General features: G+C 27.6%; 1 protein-coding gene across 1 annotated transcript; it reads left to right on the forward strand.

Moving 5' to 3' along the window:
• Window positions 1-34: 34 nt before the first annotated feature.
• On the forward strand, window positions 35-11,691 carry Rrp46 (exosome complex component Rrp46). Its single transcript, XM_043050786.3, has 5 exons — window positions 35-207; window positions 1,780-1,893; window positions 4,634-4,755; window positions 6,504-6,638; window positions 11,457-11,691. Exons 1-5 carry the CDS (start codon window positions 147-149, stop codon window positions 11,631-11,633), a joined length of 609 nt encoding a protein of 202 aa, XP_042906720.2. The 5' UTR covers window positions 35-146; the 3' UTR covers window positions 11,634-11,691.
• Window positions 11,692-21,527: the final 9,836 nt, after the last annotated feature.

A 21,527-nucleotide genomic window follows, 5' to 3' on the forward strand; every position in this document is an offset into this window, starting at 1 on the left:
TGTGAGTAATACTTCAGCGTCTTTGTAATCGTAACCGTGACATATGAACGCTTTGTTGTGTAATTTTTGAAAACAGAACAAAACAAACGTGCAATTTGCATGTAGTTGGTTCTTAAGTTTTTTGAAGTATTCCTTCAGGTTCTAAAATGCATGCTTTGCAATTTAGTAATTTATCACGAGCCGATGGCTCAGTGATTTTTTCTACGGGTATTTATAAGTTTTAGTTATACATTATGTCTGTTTCTCTGATGATTTGCTGGAGCTGAAGAAAATTCTCCAAAGGGATTAAATGATATGTCTATTTAATCCATTCTATTTATTCTATCTATCTATTCTATTTAATCCCTGTGGAGAATTATTATTATTTATTTGATATGTCTGGTAAACCATTTTTATTCAGAAAAATTATGGGGGCTTAATATATTGTACAACTTTTAGACTAAACTATTGTAGTAATATTATTAACTATTGTTGTTGACTAAACTATTTAGGAGATTTCCGTATCCTGATCTGTGGTAGAATAATTGCCAAGTCGTGTCAACTTCCGGACAACAGCCCGCGAGAAACTAAAAAAAACATCACAGAAAAAGACCAACGCAATTGGCAGACATCTAAATGTTTTTTTTGTTTGGTTTTTATTAGATTTGCAAGTTTAAAATATTTTTGGCACCTTGGCGATTGTAGATGGCGCAACAGATCACGATACAGAAATATCCCCGATTTTATTTTGTAGCATTACTAATCATGATTTTCGATACTATTTTGTTTTGGGAGCCAAAAAAATTTTTGATTCTAATCTTGAATTAATAAATTTTTGTAAATGCATTAAATTTAACGATTACCAATATTAAAGCTGTTTTATGCATTTATCGCTTCACACACACAAATACACCTATAGTTATACTTCTTTTTTTAAGGGTTCCTCAAAACTGAGTTGTATCTAATTCTAAATCGTAGTTTCTTTATATCATGTAGGCTATTATAAAATTAACAATGCTTAAAATTACAGAATAGCAAAAATTTTGGTTTTTCGAAACCACACTGTTGTCTCTACAGCCCTTTTCTATGCATTTTTTTAACCTCTGTTTTGTTGGGTAACATAAAACATTATCAAGTTATAATGATTGAACACATTGATTATTATAACAATCTTTTGCTATAAATTTCTCATTTAAAATTAAAGATTATGTTTATAATTAATTATTTGTAGGATCTATGAAGTTTGCTGCATGCATTCTTTTTCATATGCAAGTTTGATATTTTATTATCTTAAGCTGTTTTTTTTTTCATAGTGCCATCTAAGAATTTATATATGTGATTGTTGAGGGGCACCTAAACTATTAGTAAGAAAAGTGTTTCTATAAAATTAATAAGATTATGTACTAATGTAAAAATGATTTTAATCTTCTTTTTCCGTTGAATTAGAAATTATCTCTATCTTTTAAATGAAATGATGTACAAGAAAAAAGTCAAATGTAAAGATGTGACTCATCAATGGTTTGTAATTTATAAATTAAATAAATGGGGAAAATATGTAATGCAAAGTTGTCAGAGATCAATTTAGGGCAAAATTTCTATTTAAGCTCTGTTGTGAGACAATTATTAGGCTATATTTATCATTAAACTTCTTTAAAAATTTTGAAATATTAATATTGGAATAATGTATCTAAGTATATACATTAGTTAAATTGCAATTTAAATTTGTTATTCAATATTGTAAAAATTTAAATGCTGTAATTTTTTTTCTGCTGTATCAATTTTAACTTTTATATCATTTAGGGGAAACAGTTATCCAAGCTGCTGCATATGGTCCAACTGAAATAAAAATAAGCAAAGAACTTTATGATAAAGCAGCCATTGAAGTTATTTTCAATCCAAAAGTTGGCCAATCAGGTAATTGTTATAGAGTTACATAGTAATAAAATATGGTAAAGTTATTAATTATATGAATCTTAATTAAATATTCTAAAAACTGACCATTTAAACCATTGGGTATAAAAGCTACTGCTATGGTAACAATTACTCTATTTTTTTTTTTTACTTCCCCTTCCAGTGTTTTCATCATAGAAAAAAAATGGATGAGAATTTATCGCCCTTTCTAAAAGACAAGGTGAGATTTCAAAAAGTTAAGTGAGATTTCTAAAAACTAAAAAAACACAAAAACTCTTGGAAAAAAAATCATTTCTTTAATTATAATACATTTTTAACGTCTTCTATTTTTTAAAGCATTGAATATTTTTGGTGCATCATCATAGAAGATTTTGCCTTTACAAGGTATTTGTCCATCTTACATAAGTGCATAAAATTTTGAACATCTTACATCTTTACCTATGGTAAACACGTGGTTGCAGAGAAATGTGTTCTGAAAGGGGTTCCGTGGTTGTGTTCTGTTGTTCAAAAAGGTTCTGAATACTGGTAAATAGGGAAGCTAGATAATGGTGCAGATGTTGAAAATAATGAAAGATTCAAGAAGAAAAAATAAACGGATTTTATTCTAAATGGCGTAATTTGAAGCTTTTTCCAAAATGCGAGAAATTCTCGAATTTTGAAATTGATTTATTAGAATGCTCGAATTTCTCGTGGTAATCATTTTTTAATGCGAGAAAAGAAAAAAAATATGCGAGATTCTCACGCTGTAGTGAAATCACTGCCTTCGTAGATTTATTTAAGTTATATTATTGTATTGCTAAATGTAAATTATAATAATCTTATATTAATTTTTATGAAAATGAAAAATAATTATTGAACATTTGAATTTTATAATGAAAATAGGCAAAATGAGAAAATTTACTTTTTTGAACACAATCCTTAAAAATAAATTTCACCGTGATCATTAGGTAAATCTTTAGTAGTAAGGCATTTTCAATGCCGGTCAAAAACTGATTAAAAAATTTTTTATAAGTAGTTGATAACAACCTCTTTGTTTGGTGGTTCCAATATGAGAGCTTCTGCGGGAAGTATAGGGAACAAGCTATTAACAAAAAAAAAATTTTTTCCCATACAAAATTTTATATTCTGATTTGCATGTTGATTATTAAATGCAGTAATACTAATTAATATTGTAATTTGACATAGTAGCCCCTAATGGGTTAAGTATGCATTGCTTTATGCTATTGAGTCTCACATTTTTATTTATTTATTGTATTAAATGCATTAATTATTTTGTAGCAGAGCTGCAAGCTGAGCAGTTAGAATGTTAAACTTTGATACTAGTCCCTGAATCCCACAGTAAATCTTAATGAGACTGGGTTATTCCATTTCTTTTCATTGCAGTGAATCCAATTCCAATATATCCTTTGAAGGCACATAAACTCCCATTCTTTGTGTAAGTAAGGGGACTTTTAAAATAAAAACAATGGCACCATCTGCTAATTTCGGATTTAAACACACAATTTACTTACATTTCTGAAAAGTTCTAAATTAAGCTGATATTTTTAAAAGTATTTTTTACACTCTGATTATATTTTAAAAATTGTAACTAATTTTATATAGTGTTTGTTTTTATTTCTTTTCATGTATTTTTAATGAAGTTAAAGGAAAAAATCAAAATGAAATCTGGAAAGGAGCTTAATATCATATTATAGAATTTATTTAAATTAGAGATGTTGATAAAACTTTGTAAAAGTATTTAATACTATAAAAAAAAGAAAAACAATTATTTTGACTTGTATGTAGTTACAAATTAGATTTTTGTTTATTTTAATCATGACTATTCTTCAAAATCTAATCTTCAGCTTATATTCTTATTTGGTACATTATATTTGTGTTTATTGATTAATCATGAATATTCTTAACAAAAATAGACATATTTTATTCTTTAAAATTTGATCAATTTCTTAGAAAAAATTGCAAAAAATGAATCGAGCAGTAAATTTAGTTAATTGAAAATTCACCAAAACAGTCAATTTGATAAAATTCAAGGATGTTAATTTATAAGCACTTCTTTAGCAAATGTGTCTGTTTTCATTTTATTTATGTTTATATTCTAATATCTATCTTACGGATTAATAGGAAAAAAAAGGTCAAAATTTTTATGCCTGTCAATTTCTTATGCATTTTGCGGATGTATTTAATTTCATGAAAATGCTAACTTAAACATTATTTCTGCAAACCTATCATGTAGAAGAAGTTAAAAATGCCTATTATTGTGCTGCCATCTGCTAATAATGTAGAGAACTACCAACAGGAATCGGATGAATAAAGCATAAAGTACATCCTTATGTGCATACATAAAGACCAAAAGTCATTTTTGCTACTTATTGATTTTAGGAACTATGTGTCAATGTATTTATTGCCTTTTTTTAGGAAAAAAGTGTGTAAAATTCAATTTTGACTTAGAATATTCTGTTTAATTTTAAAGGAGCTCATGCTTGCAAAATTTGCTACTTGTATGTTAGATTACTATAATAATCTATGTCGTTGATATCATACACAAATTTGAATAGATGAAGATGGACTACAGATTGACTTAATCAATTCTGTTACCAGGATTGTAGTACTTTTTAGACCGTAAAAGAAGAATCCAAGAATCCCAAGTTTTTTATGTTTGTTTCAATAATCAAGACTTGATTGATTATACTATATTAGTAAATTTTACATATGCATCAATAATTATCAAATTGTTCTTAATTAGGCTGTGAGGAAAGAGTGATCGAGAATTTTGTAAGAAGCTCTCTGGAACCCATGATAATTAAAGAGTTACACCCACGCTCTAGTATTACTGTCATTATTCAAGAAATGCAAAATGCTGGAAATGTAAGTGATTTCTTTGTTCATCCTTCTCTTTTTAATAACACATCATTTCATAAACTTGAAAAGAAAGAAACAAATTTAATTAAGTATTATTAATTTTTTCTGTCTAAAATTTTTAAGTTTTTATGTTGGTGAAACTCATCAAATCTTATTTTTGTGTATGAAATCCAAATTTATTTGGGTCTTTATGCTTCCAAAAAGGGGGGGGGAATCTAATTTCTCAAAACTATAAAGCATTAGTCATTCTAGCCTTCTTGCTCCCGTGAAAATGATGGGCTGGAGTGTTCAGTAGTAACGCGCCAATAAGAATAAAACTAATTCAGTTCTTTTGCTCGGAAAACATTTTATTTCTCATTTTACACACCCGATGGCAGTACCAGGATATTTTTAAGGTAATTGTAGATAGTTAGTTTATTTTAAACTAGTTGCAGCACTAATCAAATACGTAATACAAATACAAAAGCCAAAAAAATAGACACTTTCATGACCATTTTCTTGAAAATTAACCGATAGTTATTTAAGACATATAAAATTCTTAAATTGATCCTACTACCAAAGCAAATTCTTTGATGAAAGTTTTCGAATGATGGTTGAGGTATGAGTTGGACAATTGCACAAATCGATATGGTATCAATTGTATAAAAATCAAAATATTGTCATTTTTTCAAGACTTGTGATGTATATCAGTTTTGTAATAAAATTATCAATTTTGTGTTAAAGTCAGTAAGGCTGCAACATTTTTTCTACAGTTCCCTGAACCAGTTAACTCTTAACTCTTTTCAGTTCTTCCACAGTAAGTCTATTCAGAAATGTTTTTTGCGTCATTACGTTTGGTCCGAGTTAGTTATCTCTGAATGTGTCATTTAGAGGCTGTGTTTGACCAAGAAAATGGTCTGGGATCAAGGGAATTCAGTTCAGGACTCACCAACCTAACTGAATATCTGTTGGCTATTTTGCTTGTATTTTCCATCAGATTTGGGTAAGATTCCTTGTGATGCATATGAGGAAGGCTCTTGGATTGTCTGGCAACACGTTGATTTGAGAAACTTAAGGATTTTTTATCACACATCTATCGAAAAACTACTATACACCGGGAATGGGAGTGTCTATAGCTTTGGCTTGAGCTCAATTTACAGTGAATAGATAGTCTTTTTTCTGCCTCAGTTGTGGCTTGGTCACTCATGAGATATTTCACCAGACACTTTGCTAAATACACTGCAAAAAAATAATGTGCATTTGCTGTCTAACCCTCTCTCAAAATATAACCAGGAAGCATAAAAATACAAGCACATTAAACTGTTTCCTCCAGGGCTGGGATAGCCTGGTCGGTAGGGCGCTGGGCCCATGTCCGAGAGTTTGTGGGTTCGAACCCCACCGGCCTAAGACTCCCCATGTAGTTTGTGACTGATGCACGTTAAAATTCTGTTGAGTCGCAAAGTCCTCCATGTTCCCATTTTTATCAAATCTAATTTATTTGTACAAATTTAAATATATGAAGACGCTTTTCAAAAAACTTTTCAAAAACATTCTAGAAACTTTTAAAATTTTAAAACTGAATTTTTTTGGAAGTTAACAAAAATGATTTAGAACAGCTTTTTAACTTATTTTTTTCTAATTTTAAAAGGATATTTTTATATTTGAGTAAAGGTTACTCTAAAAATTTTGTTTAATTATTAGTTTAATACACTTTTGTTTGTCTTTTGTCTAGCCGCCCCTGTAATTTAATAATGTAATATTTATTTAACTTTCAGTTGCTAGCATGCTGTGTGAATGCAGCCTATTTAGCTGTTCTAGATGCAGGCATACCACTCAGGGGATCCATAGCTGCAGTATCCATTGACTTGTCGGATGACAAACTAACACCTTTTAATTCTTCAAAAGAAAAGGTAAATTGTTTTCTTCTATGGTTGTTTAAATTATATATCATAGGTAGGCAATACCTAAAAAGTAAACTAAAATGTATCAAAATTTCCAGGTTTAGTAAACTTAACATATTTTATATCAGTTTAAAGCTTAAAGTGTATATTTTAATGTTATGCAGCGTGACTTCTATTAGCATTTAAATTAACTCTTCCATTTTCAATTCATAACTCAGGTTTCATTTTTTTTTTCAAGAACTATGTGAAATAAAAGCTCTATTTAAATACTCCATTTTAATATTTAATAAAATATTTTCAGTATATTTAATAAAATATTTTTAACCTATCTTAATGAGTTTTGTTAACATAATAATTTTATTTATAGAAAAATTATGTACAGACAGAATTCTTTGAAAAATATAATTTTGGTAATTGTAGAATTTCAATTGGCAAATATTTTGATTCATCCATTACAAAATTTAAGCAAGAGTTAATATTTGACAAAATTAATTAATATTTTTTCAATTCTATTATGATCCTTTATTATTGTTAGTAACAAGTTAAATGCATTATTAGAGTTAAAACATTAAAACATTATTTTGAGTATTGGCAACATTTCTTAATATCAGTGGTCCATTGGTTCAAGACTAAAATGTTACTCAAACCACTATCAAATAATTAGCACTGGTCTTCATGTAAAAGGGAGGTATGCTGTTTTAGATTTTTGGTTTCATGTTCTAGTTTGTACTTTTATTACAGAATAGCATATTTCATCATAATTGTGACATTACGCAGACTCTGCATTATAATTTTTCCTATAATTTCCCTTACTTAAAGATTAAAAACTATTGTAGCGATTCCCTTGAGAAACCATCTGGAAAATCTATTTTTAGCTCAAACCCCCAAATTGTGCCTCTTCAGCCTACCCTGAAAGACCAGGATTAAGGATTTTTATTCATTCCAGATAGTATCCCGTCAGCGATCAATCGCACAAAGTTGTTGTTAAATTTTAATAAAATTATATTAAGTTTTTACAATCGTCATCCTTGTTCTTTTCACATATTGGAGTCATAACAATAAGCTATGTGATTAGAGGAAAATAATCTACCCTTTAAAACCTCTAAACTATCAAAGACAGGTATATGGAGCAGTGAAAATGTCTACAAACAATCTGTATCTTTCTACTAGTGTATTTTCTATGTGTATCTTTCTACTAGTGTCTACAATGAATATTTTTTTAATCTAGGCAATGTGTAAAAATGTGTATCTTTCAGTTAAAGACCCTTCAGACTAGTGACTAAATTTTCTCGATTTCTGTCCTTGATGTTGATTAAATATTCAAATCTGACAACAGAAAAGCATCGTAATGACAAAAATTGTGCAATTTTATTTTTAATAAAATTAAAGACCATAAAAGTTATATTGCATAATATATTGGATCTTTTAATCATGAATTTTGCTTTACATTAGTTATTTTAGTGATTTTAATAAATCTTTAGTTTATTTGCAATTTGGCTTAACTTCAAAAAAAAATTTTAAATATTTTTTTAAATTCATTTTGCATTTTACCATGGTACTTTTTATTTTTCTATCTATTTATCTATCTTATTTATGATAAATTTTTTTAAATAAAAATCTTAGCATGTTGCATTTCTGTTTTTTTTTAAACGTTATTCGGTTGACTGAAATTATGATTTAATTTAAATGAGTACAGATTATTTGTATAATATTTTTATTTTTTAAGGGGACTTGTAGTTGTTGAAAAGTTGTTTTTTTATTTTATTAATACCTTTATTTTTTGTTACCTTACAGCTTTGTTTAATATTTAAGAAAAATTTACTTTGTTTTATAGCTAAGGATTAAAATTATAATGTTTTTATCCTTTTTTTTTTATTTTTGCTTTTCTCTTAATAAAAAGTTTTATTTTTTAGTTATTTATTCTATTTGATTTAATTTAATAAGTATGAATTAATTTAAATAAAATATGGATTGTTTATATATATTTTTTTTGTTTCTTTTTATTTGTTATAATATGTTGTTTTAAATATGTGTTTTAAGTTAAAAATATGTTGTTTCTTTAAATAATTTTCTTTTTAAACTAGTATCACTCAATTAAGATTTGCAATCCTATTGGTACTTATATTTTCCATAATTATATTATTTTGTTATCAATGCTTTATATATTACAGGATGCATAGTGTTTTTTAAAAGTTTTTTAAGGTGCTTATTTTATTTGGGGTTTATAAAAAGTGTTTAATTTTCTATTTTTTTGAAATAAGAGATTTTTTTTTACCGTGTCAATTGTCGTCATAAATTACAAAAAATGCATGATTTTCTCTGCAATATATATCACAAACATTATTATTTTATCATGAATATGTAAAGTTTTTGAAAATGTTTTTGACTTTTGTTCATTTTATGTTTAAAAATTAGGAACTTTCAATGATGGAAAAAAAATAATTTTTATTACTGCACATATCCTATTTATGATTTTTTTTTCTTTCTGGAAAGTGCTTAAAAATATTTTTTGAAAGGTGCTTATTTTTTGTTGAAAAATCTGGCTACACACCCTGTATTAGGTTTTAATTTTATTGCGTTTTAAACAAATTATTTAAATATTTTTATTATTTTTATATATACAGGGTGGTCCTAAAATATATGTCAAAAATGTAAAGATAGGTAGAGGGGACATAAATAAGCATATTTCAGATAGAAATGTGTGTGCGGTAATGGCACATTAAAGCACTAGCTTGTGAAGCAGTATGAATCAAAGGAAACTGAAAAGACAAGTAAAGACAAAAGAAAACAAAAATTTATCAGCAGTTTACAAAAGGTGCTCGAAGGAGCAGCCACCAACAGCGATACAAGATTTACAGCGACGGAGCATAGATCACCGTACATTAGAAAAGGAGTCGGGCATGTTGAGCTCATCTAAAGCAGCAACAGACAAGCGTTCAACAAGATCTTCTTCACATGTGACGAGACTCTCGTACACCAGGCTTTTAATACGACCCCCAAAAAAAATCCAAGCGGGTTCCATCCATCAGGAGAACGCGGTGGCCAGGGAACTGCACCGCCATGTCCTGCGGGAAATGATGAATCTAGCTAACAAGCTCTTTAATAAGTCGCAGTCATCAGCTCTCCCTACCAGCTCAAGGTGCCATTACCACACACACAATCTTATACAAAATATGCTTATTTAGGTCCCCTCTACCTACCTTTACATTTTTGACATATATTTTAGGACCACCCTGTATATATAAGTTCAAAATGAAGATAAAACAAAGGAAAATTACCGACGTATGAAAAAAGGGGGGGGGGAGAATAACAAGAAACTCGGAGGAAAATAATAATAAATAGCATAAAATAATCATCATCATTTTTATTATTTATTTTCCTTTGTTTTTTTTAAACTTATTTTATGAGTTCTATTTACTTGCAGCTTATGTGCAATAAATGACTGTTTTTTTGTATTTATTTATTTTGCTATATATATATATATATATATATATATATATATATATATATATATATATATATATATATATATATTTGCAACAACTTATCAAAAATTCGCTTTTTTTAATATTGCGAGTAAATTCCCTTAGACTTATTATCCTTCTCAGTTACGTAGTTCTGACAATTTATTATTTCTTAATTTCTTATCAGAGTTAGTATTGTTAAAATCACTTGATTTTTTTTTAAATAAAAATAATTTATGCTTTTTTTTAAATTGTGATTTTATTTATGATTCTAATTTATATTCTAATTAAATATAAATTCTGTTGAGAATTTATTTTTTTTTTAAATTCTAGAATTTTATGCAATTCTATTTGGGAAAGTCTGGGGGAAAATGTCTTCTCTTTGAGTATGAACCCTGTTTGAACGTTATTGTATTAAAGGTCACTTTTTTTTTTTTTTCAAAAAATACGGCAATGTGGAAAAGTTAAATTGAGGTTTTTAATATTTAAATTTTCTTCGTTTAAAAATTAAGTGCTTTTATTTTGGTTTCTATTTAGCTTTTTCTTTTTTAATAACATTTATGTTTATAAATGTTTTTATTGTGATATGGCAATTAAAAGGGTTTCTATTAGACTATATTCTTTTCTATTTTTAAAAAAAAATACAGTAATTGGAAAATTAAGATGTTTAGCTTTAAAATTTCCTATCAAATATTACCAACTCATTTTTATTTGTCCTGTTTTACTTTTATTTATAATCTTTTTTATAGTTTTTTTTATGATACCACTGTATTTTTATAGATTATATCTCTCTCAACTTTTTATTGATAATTTTTTTATGGAAAATGGTTTTAGCATTAAAGTTTCGTTTTAAGAATTAAAGGGATATTTTTTCTATTTCCCTTTTTCTTTCATTCAGCTTTACCACTTTTTTTTAACAGCGGTTGCTCAGTTTTTTATTTGTCTTAAATATTTCTAATTATCTTAATATCTAATTATCTTAAATATTTTTGTCACAGTCTTTTTTCTTTACCTCATACGAATTACATAGCTAAGTTTTGATTCTTTTTCAATCATGACTAAACTTGTATGTAAATAAAACTATTTTTAATTATTCATATATATATTTAAAAAATCATTAGTAATATTTATTAATGATTTTTAAAGCAAAATTTGATACCATTGATCTGAATATTTGGTATTGGGCTATTCGACTAAATCACTATTTGTTACATCCCTAATTTTCATAATTTAATGATATCTTGTTGTTTTCAAATAAAGAAAAAAAACTCTTTTTAGCTGTATGTATCTGTATTTATTGTTTCAGTTATTTTAAGTATAATTTTTAAATCATGTTTATAAATATTACTTTTTTTTCTCATAGGAAGCTCAAAGTTGCACTGTATGTATAACAAATGAAATGAAGATCAACGGAATCAAAAGCTCATTTTTTCTGACAAAAGAAACAATGGAGAAATGTATAAAAACTGCTCAAAGTTCAGCTGAAAATATTTTTGAAATGTATAGAGATGGTTGTACAAAAAGATATAATTGCAAATAATATCTTATTGTGTAACTTATTTTGAATGTACATAATATAAATCTCCCTACCATTTTTATTTATGTTAGAATATTTTTTTATGCAAATTGTGTATTCTTTTAAACTGATTAAGAGTTAAAGAGAATTAATTCTGTTATGTATGCAAAATGATCAACTTCTGTGTTGTTTTCTGAGAAGATATTGAATTTATTGTTTTTCTTGTTTTGATTAAGAAATTTATAATCTTATTTTGATTTAGAAATTAGAAATTTATAAATTATAACTTCTAACCTTGAAAGTTGCCAAAATAAAATTACTTATTTAATTTTTCTAAAAGAACCCAAAGTGGGAACAATAACATTAATAGCAGCTAATTCTGAATTCTATTCATATTTATGCTATACTTTTATATCTAAATAACACTATCATAACTTTTTTCCTTGAAGTTTAGGACAGCATTGTCTACTTTATCTAAAAACTGTCAGCATGATATACCTTATGTGCTTCCAACCTTAGAGAACTGTGCAAAAACTACTAAATCAATTTTCAAAGCTTTTTTTTTTTTTTTTTTTTGTAATCTAGTTGTAGTGCACAACTTAAAGAAATTTTTTTGTTATTTATTTATTTTAAATAGTTGTTGATTATTTATTAACATTTAAAGTCAATTTTTGTACCTGAAAAATATGTATTAGCTATTCCAAAAGATAGAAAGTTCAGATCAAAAATAAAATTTGGATTCTGAAATTGATTCTGCATTTTCTCAAGAAAATGACATGAAAGCTGACCATTTCAAAATGATCCAAATGGATACATCTGACTCTTTAAGCTTCAATTACTGTATTTTTGGATTAGTAATTGACGGATGAAAATGATTGGAAAAAAATAGTATGTGTTTCTGCACAGGCATCAAAATTGATTATATTTAAGTTTGAGAGTGAACAAGTAAGTATTAAAAAAATTTTTTGATCAGTACAATAAATGCAAACATTAAGAATTATAACAATCTTATTTAATGGTTCTTGAAAATGTAAATACAAAAATTACTTGTTAGAATGCACCATACATTCTACATTTGCATATTCTGAAATGTATACTTCTTAGCAAACTTCTACAATACACATCTAGATCCATATTTACACTTTCCAGTTAAGTTTTACTCCAAAAATTTTTAATAAAACTATTAGTTTTTTTTCTTCCTGTTGCTGATTAAAGATAATCCCTTTGAAAATCAGTAAATAAGCGTTGGGAGGGACAATGACTTCTTTCATGCGTACTGAATTAAGGGTATAAATTGCAGGGTGTGTAGCATTTTTTAAAGGAGCTTATTTTGATTTTTAAAAGCCCTTAAAGGTTCTTTTCTCTTTGGGTGTTTTTTGAAAGTGCTTAATTTTCCAAAATGAGATGTTTTTTCTTTACCATGTCGGTTTTTACCACGAATTATGCAAAAATCGTGATTTTTTCGCATTGTTATATTCAACATTATCTCACTCCATCCATCCGCAACCCATACCAGCGTACCGTCAATCGGTAGTGTGTAAAAGCGCCAATCATTTGACATGTTTGATTAAATGCTTGCGGGGGCTGCATGTGCGTATACTGAGCTGGATTCTGCAGGAAGGATTCTTGCAACTCTGCTACATTTTCAAGAGATTCTCAATTTCATTTTCTGCCCTCTGAAATCGAACAGAGTAATCTCGAAATTTTACTGATCATAGGAAAGAACTAAACATTACTATTTTTTTTCCTTAGTAGCATAAGAAAGTTTTATTTCTCTTGTTAATTTCATTGTTGGTTAAACTCCATCGTCCTCGTCCCTGGTAAGCCAATACCCTTTTCACGCTATTCTATTTAGTTGATAATCCTAGATGATCGATAATCCTTGAGACAATCATTTATTAATTACATATTTTCATTTGGGTCCCCAGAGCAGTTAAGAATTGCAAAGTTTCATCAACTAAAAATTTTCAGATACCTTCTATTCATTTAATTTAATAAAGATAAAATTAGTTGAGTTTTTTAATTATGATATTTTTTACTTGAGGGACCATCCGCTAATTGCATAATTTTTTTAAAACTTTTGTTGTACTTTATTACTTTTTTTTACTTATTACTTTTTTATTATTGTATAATTACTTTGAAAATTTTCAGTGCTAATTGTTTTAAGAAAAAAGCTCAATATTTAGAGGCAAGATTTTCAAAAAAGTTTGAAGTAAAAGGCTGTCAATATTTTAAATGCAGCAAAAAATGTTATTCAGATTTATCATTTCAAAGAAATTAATTCCTCTTAATTTCATTTAAAACAATTGAAATAAGAAATTCAATTATCTCAGATTTGATAAATATTATGAGTGTAGGACCATATAAAAATATACTTCTGACAAAAATATTTAGCTTCAATACTTTATGTATTTACATTTCAAAATTATTTCAATTTTTTTAATCATTTCATTGACGGAATACTGAACCGAGTAATAAATTTTAATAAGGATTTCCTTAGTTTGCTTATTTCTTTACAGTATAAATTCAGTATAATTAATAATATTAATCTTGTTAATATTTTTTTAATATGCTTTTATAAGTAACTTTTATTTGATTTTAAAAATTATACACAATAACCTTTTTTAAATAATGGTTGAGCCATAATATTGAATTAATTTTTTTACATAATTAAATAAAGTAATTAATAAGTTAAAGTGAGCCACTCAATATTGAATATATTTAAAATTGTGTATAAATTGTTTGTATGGTGGCTAATTCTTTGACAGAAATTAGTTATTTTATCATGATCATATAAAGTCATTGAAAATTATTTTGTATTTTGTTAATATGTATATACTTTATATATATATAGAGAGAGAGAGAAAACATGAAATAATGTAACAAAAATTAATGAAAAGAGAAGAAAAAAATTATTAAAAAAAAATTTAAAATTTTTTTAAATTTATTTAAGAAACAAAATAATATAAAGATATTATCTTGTCCTCAGCTCACATGATTATTCAATTTTTTAGTACTTTAATTTAGGTTTTCTTTAACGTAAATTTCCTTTTTAAATTATTGTCAAGTTTTTTTTTAAAAAAAAAAAACTTAAAATCATTGTCTGCTAGCTAAAAATAAAACCTTGTTAAGAAATTAAAACCATTCTGCTGCTTAGAATTATTTGATGCAAAATAACCAGCTGAGGTTAATTAGCATGTCTAAGGTTACCCCAAAGAACCATTAAGATTGACACTTAAGTTCGTGAAAATCCGATCATTGGAACGAAAGTTATTCAGGGTGATATCTTTTTTTTTTTTTTTTTTGCCAGCTGTACAATTGCATGACTCATTAAAATAGAAATTGAATTTTTAACTGTTACTGCCTTCAGGGGCAGAACTCCAGACAACATTTGAGCTCTCTAGCTACTCGGAAAGCCCTTTAATTCCCAAGACTTAAATCAGCACTATTCTGTTTTCTCTTTTTAGAATGACTTTTTGCAAGTGAATTTCTTTTATTCGCTTTTATTTACTAGTATTTGACGCTCCAAATTATGTCAATTAAAGTCAAAGGAATATTTCAAAAATATTCCTTTCTGCATTAATCAACAAAGTTTTATTCGCTTATATTAAAATACATATTAAAAAAATATTAATTAATTAAAAAATTATTATAAATAATGTAATTATAAGTTTAATAAAAATATGTATTAAAAATAAATCAATGAATTTTTTTCACAATTCGAAATTTAAATTCCCATATTAAACTACATAATTATAAGATATTACTAAGTCCGTATGAATATTAGAGAATTATTTTTTATATTGTTTGCTGCTTAATTTTCATTAATTAAATCTTTTTTTCAGTTTTCAATAGCAACAATTGAAAATAAAAATAAGTCAACAATTAATCATTTTTTTAAAAATAACGATATGGAATTGTTAACAATGGTGATTTTCTCCCGTTCTAACAATGTGTATAAATAATATCAATTGTTAAAATAGTTATGTTCGAAAAAAAGTATCATTCTTGATTGAACTGCTATAAAAAGAGGTTTGATTAAGCGCTTAAGATATTTCAAAATGCCTTTTGGTGTGAAAAAGTGGATAAGAAAGCAAATGTAAGTCAATTTATTTCGCACTTAATCATTTATTATAGGATTTAAATTAAAGTCAAATAAATAATAAAAATATATAATTAAAAATTTTAACTCTACATGTATTATTTTGCAACTAAAAGCAAAGCATAAAAATAAAAATTTAAATATGCTTTATTAAAGAAATTGTTTTTGACGATTGTTTGATTGCAATCTAGAAACAATTAAGTTATCATATTAAGAAAATTATTTTTAATCGCAATGTATGATTTTTATAAATATAACCGTGAAATAACAACTGCGTACTACTTTAAACTGTATAATTCAGCTAAAATTTGAAACGAATAATAACATGGTTCCATTTAGTTCACGAAATAATTGGTATCTTTTTTACTTCTATACTTAATAACTCATTTGTACAGTCTCTTTCAACTGTAGCTAATTGTGTTTTCTGTATCTTGCAGCATAATTCTTAGAAGTTTTAAATAGATTTATTTAGAAATATTCTTTTTTTTTTTCCCTCTTGGCTCCAATGTACGTTATTATTTCATTTGTACTCATCGTAATTGGATACCGGCAAGTAACGTCATCGATGGTAATCATGATTAGAGCCCCTGAATTAGACAGGCCGACTCATCATCCATTTTTGCTCCAAAGAGCTAACATAAGCACAATACTAACATAACGTTAACTTGTGAACTTTTTTGCTCCAATATTGCTTCATAGGTCAGCTCTGATAGTATAGGAGCCTTAATCATGATATTTGTGAATTCAGGAGCCAATCAAGTTGAACACACAAGCGTGACGCCACTTAGAGTATCCAATTAAATCTGATTTTAATCATATGGTTAAGCATAATCATTTAAATTTTTCTCGAGTTGCAAGTACCTGATTACAGCCCACTAATATTATTGCGGCAAATGCAAAAGAGAAATGTTTCAATGTTTATATTTTAAAAATGATAATTTAAAAGTTTACTGTAACAGGGTGCGTAGCGTTTGTAAAAAGTACTTAAAGGTGCTTTTTTGGGGATTTCGTTTTTAAAAGCTTTTAAAGGTGCTTTTTTCAGCTTGTGTTTTTAAAAAGTGCTTTTTTTTCCACAAATAATTTTTTTTCCTTCAGTGATATCTGGCGGATCCCCTGCATTTCACGAAAAATGGGGTGTTTGCTACGTAATCATTCACGCGGACTTCTTGTCGTACCCACGTTATGACTTGCGCATGCGCGCACACTTGAAACTGAAAGTCGAGTGCTCCAATTCGGATAGAGTCAGATCCTTATGAAATGTTTTTCTTTTTAATTTATTTTAATTTTATTCTTGTTTATTTTATTTTACTTCTAACACTTTTTTGACGTAGGGGGTAAGGGTACTTTTGTTCTGAGTTCAGGGTCAAGTTGAATTCACTCGAAGATGTGGGAAAGTACTGATTGTTTTGATTTACGTCTGTTTCTTTTTGGGTTTTTTTAACGCTAAAACTCTTTATAAGAAGTTTTTGTTTTTCAAATAATATCATTGATTGAATATGAATGTTTTGAGTGCTTGAAAATTTTTGGAAAGTGCTTGAAAAGTTTTTAAAAAGTGCTTATTTTTGATTCAAAGATTTGGCTACGCACCCTGTGTAATAAGGACAAAGGAAAAAGAGTAAATAGTAAATAGTTTGTAGTAAAATTTGTTTGGTCTTTAAAACAATTTCCTTGAAAGCGTTAAGTATAAAGGAATCTCAGAAATTCCTTCGTTCAAATAAAAATATCCAAAATAAGAATTCTGAATCTCAGCACCCGTTAACCTTAGAATACCAAAGGTGTTCCATAATCGCTGCCTTCAATGTACGTCCTGCAGTGAACTGATCGTTACGACACGGTTCCCAGCAAATCACCGAAGTCAAGCATCACTGGCTGCAGTTGTTGTGCGGATGGGTGGCCACTTGGATCAGTCCGCGTAGGGACCGAAGGTGTGCGGTATTGGTCCTCGTTAAACTGTTCTACCGTAAAGTGCTCGACGTCGCGTGCAGGTCGTCGGGCTGCCGAAGCGGGGGTGCCATCCCCTCTGCAGAGGATCAAAATTGTGATGGCATGTCTTCGGATCATCCTCAGGAATGTTTCCCAGACCGTCTCCAATAGCCCATTGTGCAGCTCTAGTGTGACGTAAATGAACTACAACTACAGCCTTCAATGTACATTTTCAAAGTCCTCGCTAAAAATGTACCAAAATATAATGAATTACCATTAAAAATAGCGTGGGTCATCAAAACATGTTTCATCAACGAACGTAATTTGAAGTACGAACGTAATTCTTCAACTTTCGACTTCTGATGTATACATATTTATACTTCATTTTCGACTACGATTCTGAAAATATATTAAGGAGAGAATGATGAGGGGTCACTCTGTAATTTTAGACCCTATATCAGTGATTGAGTAACAAATTCACACTTTACGAATCGAAAATTGGAAAAACTAAAAAAATTTATCAAAATCTGAAGAATTATTCGTGAGATAAGCTGAACTAGAAAGATGGAAATCAGCACTATCGCTGGAGGATAGAGAAAGGAAGTTAGACCAGATAGCAAAATAAGGTTTATTTTCACTCAGCAAAAACCTTCGAATATAAACCTAAAAAAGTTTATGCGGTTTACGTGTCAACCTTCTAACCTGAAAACGAAATCTGGGACAATCTGCTCTATTCTATTCACACTACCATCATCCAAAACCTTGGAAAACGACCTTCTATATAAAACCTTTAAATCGAAGTTGACTTTGGGTTTCAAGTGTGAAAAAATCCCTTAATAAAACTAGTCTCAAGGTGAGAATAATCTTAAATCTATGTAATTAAAAGGTTCACTTTCGCAAAGCTCAGCTGAATTCCACCTTGTAACGAAATTTTAATGGACAATGCAATTTGATCCTATCGCTAGAGTGACGTAAGAAATCTTAATGATGAACCTGAGTGACCTATTTTCCTAAGTGGCAATACTTTTAAAAAAATAATTTTTTAATCCTTTTTGGATGAAAGGTTTGAAACTGCAATTATTTTGCTTTGTTGAAAAAAGGTTTTTAGTACAAATGTTGCCGACACAAGCCTGCCGCAAGGTTACATGCTATCTGAATAGACACCGTTATTATTACAGCTTTAAAGCAATATTTAAATTAAAAAATGCATTTTGACAGAAAAAGTATTTGAAGATGTTGAAATGTGCATTACCCATAAAACTTTACTCAGTAGTTAAATGAATATTTTTATACTTTCTGCATAACATTTATTTAAAATAGTAATCATAGAGGGTAAAATGGATGATAAAAGCCCGCGTTCTGCTATTTCAATTTTCATTTTAGAGTCAACGTCAAAAGATCTGGCGTCAAAAAGTATGGCTATTTGAAGGAATATGATGTGGTTGAGAAAAATAGGGGAAAACCCTTCAACCACAAATCATATTTTAAAGATGTTGTATTGGACAACTATGATGTGATTAAACCCTTCGTGGGGAGAATCGGATCAGAATACCTGGATCTCAATTTGGCTCAGGTAATTTAGTGATGCTTACCCGCGTCGTTTATACTATTTTATTTGTAATTTAATCTTATATTTTGATTTTTTTTATAAATTCAAATAAATAATGGCAACATTTTTTTAAATCTTGTTAAATGCATGTAACCATCTGGAATCGTAGCCTGAATTTTCAGTAGAGCTCACTGAAGTAGATTTAAATCTCACAAGTATATTTTTTTTATAAAATACAAGTTTTTACTAGCGAGAAATGACTAGCTTCTTTAAGCATAAAGCGTATCGCATAGAGTCAAAAAATATTTTTACAGCATTTAAAAAAACTAAAATATTTTCGTAAAATTGAATTTTGTTTATCTATAAAAGTGCAAAGTTACATCAATCTATTTATTTTGGAAATAAATGTAAACAGAAGCAAGTTTTTTTCTCTCCAGAAAATTGCACAAAATTTGTATACTTCATGTAAATATATTGTATTTTTGCATAATCAAATAATAGAAAATATTGCATAGTTCGTAATTTTTAATAATTTAATAAATAAATATGTATTTTTCATTCTAAACTTTCAATGTTTATAAATAAAGGAATTTCCTTTTAAATAAACTACAATTTAACATAACTTATAAGGTTCATCAATTTAAAAAAAATCCGCTGTGTTAAAAGGAGAAAATCCCAAATTTCCATCATTTCACAATCAATATCAAAGTATTTGCTTAAAAAAATAAAAAAAAATTAGCGTTGATTTGCCGATTTTGTGCTAGTCAAGTTTTTTTTTTCTTTTTAAAAAAGTAAATAAAAGCAGTGTTGTGCTCAACATTGGTAAAGTAAAAGTTTTTTTTAATATAAATTTTGAGATTACGATGTTAAATTTTTAAGAAATAAGAAAGGATATAGCTCTTCAATCATAAATCTTTCATTTTGATTTAGAAAAACTTATTTTTCAAATCTCACGAGATAAAATAGTTACCAAATTTTTTTCGTCAGTATCTGGTAGAACTACCAGGAGGACTACACTTCACTACATATCTAAAGTTGACATTTCTATTTTTAAGAAAAAATAAAAAATTCAAAAAAATTATCAAATGTACCAAATTGATTTTCAAATGCATCGAATCTCATTCAAAATGGTCTTTTTAGTATAGTGAAGTAGTGTATTTTTCATACATTTTCCTATTACAAATTAGAATTTTATTTAGTGTATATCATTATTTATTCTCCAATATGGCTTACACAGAAAAAAATTTTATTTTACCTTACCTTTTATTAATTCCTTTAAAATTGTTCACTAACAAAATTATTTTTAGAAAAATTAGTTGAAATTTTATAGCTATTTATAATTCCCTTAATATTAAAAATAACGTTTTTAAAGCAATGATAAAGTGCCCATTTCCATTTTATAAATAGACTATTAGGTAAAGAGAGTCTATTGGAAATATTTAGACAAAAACTATTGAGTATTTAAAATTTTAATTTTTTTAAATTTGTTTACAAATTTTTAACATTTTAAAAATCTACTATTACTTATTTTTATAATTAACGTCGATCTACTTAGAACTGATTTTTATTTATTTATTTTTTTAAATTCACGCAGATGTACATAGATTGATATTTTTTGTAACAGCTAGGTTATTTTCAGAGAATACGAAAATGTAACATTTTGTTTTGTTTTTAATCCTTTGCTTCAGAACTTTTTCATTTAAGTCATATTTTCATTATATTCTTAATATATGATTTGTGAATTGATGTTTAGCAATTTCATTTTATTATTTACTTTTCCACAGCCAGAAAATCCTGATGCAGCCTTCTCCGGTGATCCAAATGACACTGGCGATTCTGAGATCGAAAATGATCCTAATAAATGTGAGGATTAAATTGCTCATATTTTGAACGTTTGTACTTTCTGGACATTTTCAACAGATATGTGAAGAATTTTTGTGTGATATGAGCCCCTCAACGGATGGACTCTGTTTTTGAAATTGAAAATTTTCCCGACTATGACATAAAAATTTCCAGATATTGAAAGACAGGTGACGATTGTGTGAATTGAGCACCTAAAAGGCGGACTCTGTTTTTGACATTGAAAACTTTCCCGACTATGGCATAAAAATTTACAGATATTGAAAGACTGCTGACTATTGTGTGAATTGAGCACCTAAAAAGCGGACTCTGTTTTTGACATTAAAAACTTTCCCTACTATGTCATGAAAATTCAAAGATTTTGAACAACTAATATTTAATGTGATATAAATATAATAATGATAAAAAAAATAAAAAAAAAATAACAAAAAACGAAAAACAATGTTTCATTATTGATCTGCTTTATGTAATGCATCATGTAACA

This window comes from Parasteatoda tepidariorum, chromosome 10 (genome assembly GCF_982258835.1).
Source record: "Parasteatoda tepidariorum strain Cologne lab strain chromosome 10, Ptep-v5.0, whole genome shotgun sequence".
Classification (NCBI taxonomy): domain Eukaryota; kingdom Metazoa; phylum Arthropoda; class Arachnida; order Araneae; family Theridiidae; genus Parasteatoda; species Parasteatoda tepidariorum.

Bases quoted from the DNA above. Each gene is read 5' to 3' on its own strand.
- Rrp46 (XM_043050786.3), top strand. From the start codon at position 147: ATGCATGCTTTGCAATTTAGTAATTTATCACGAGCCGATGGCTCAGTG. The intron at 208-1,779 runs GTATTTATAAGT...TATATCATTTAG, and splicing joins CTCAGTGATTTTTTCTACGG to GGGAAACAGTTATCCAAGCT. The intron at 6,639-11,456 runs GTAAATTGTTTT...TTTTTCTCATAG, and splicing joins TTAATTCTTCAAAAGAAAAG to GAAGCTCAAAGTTGCACTGT.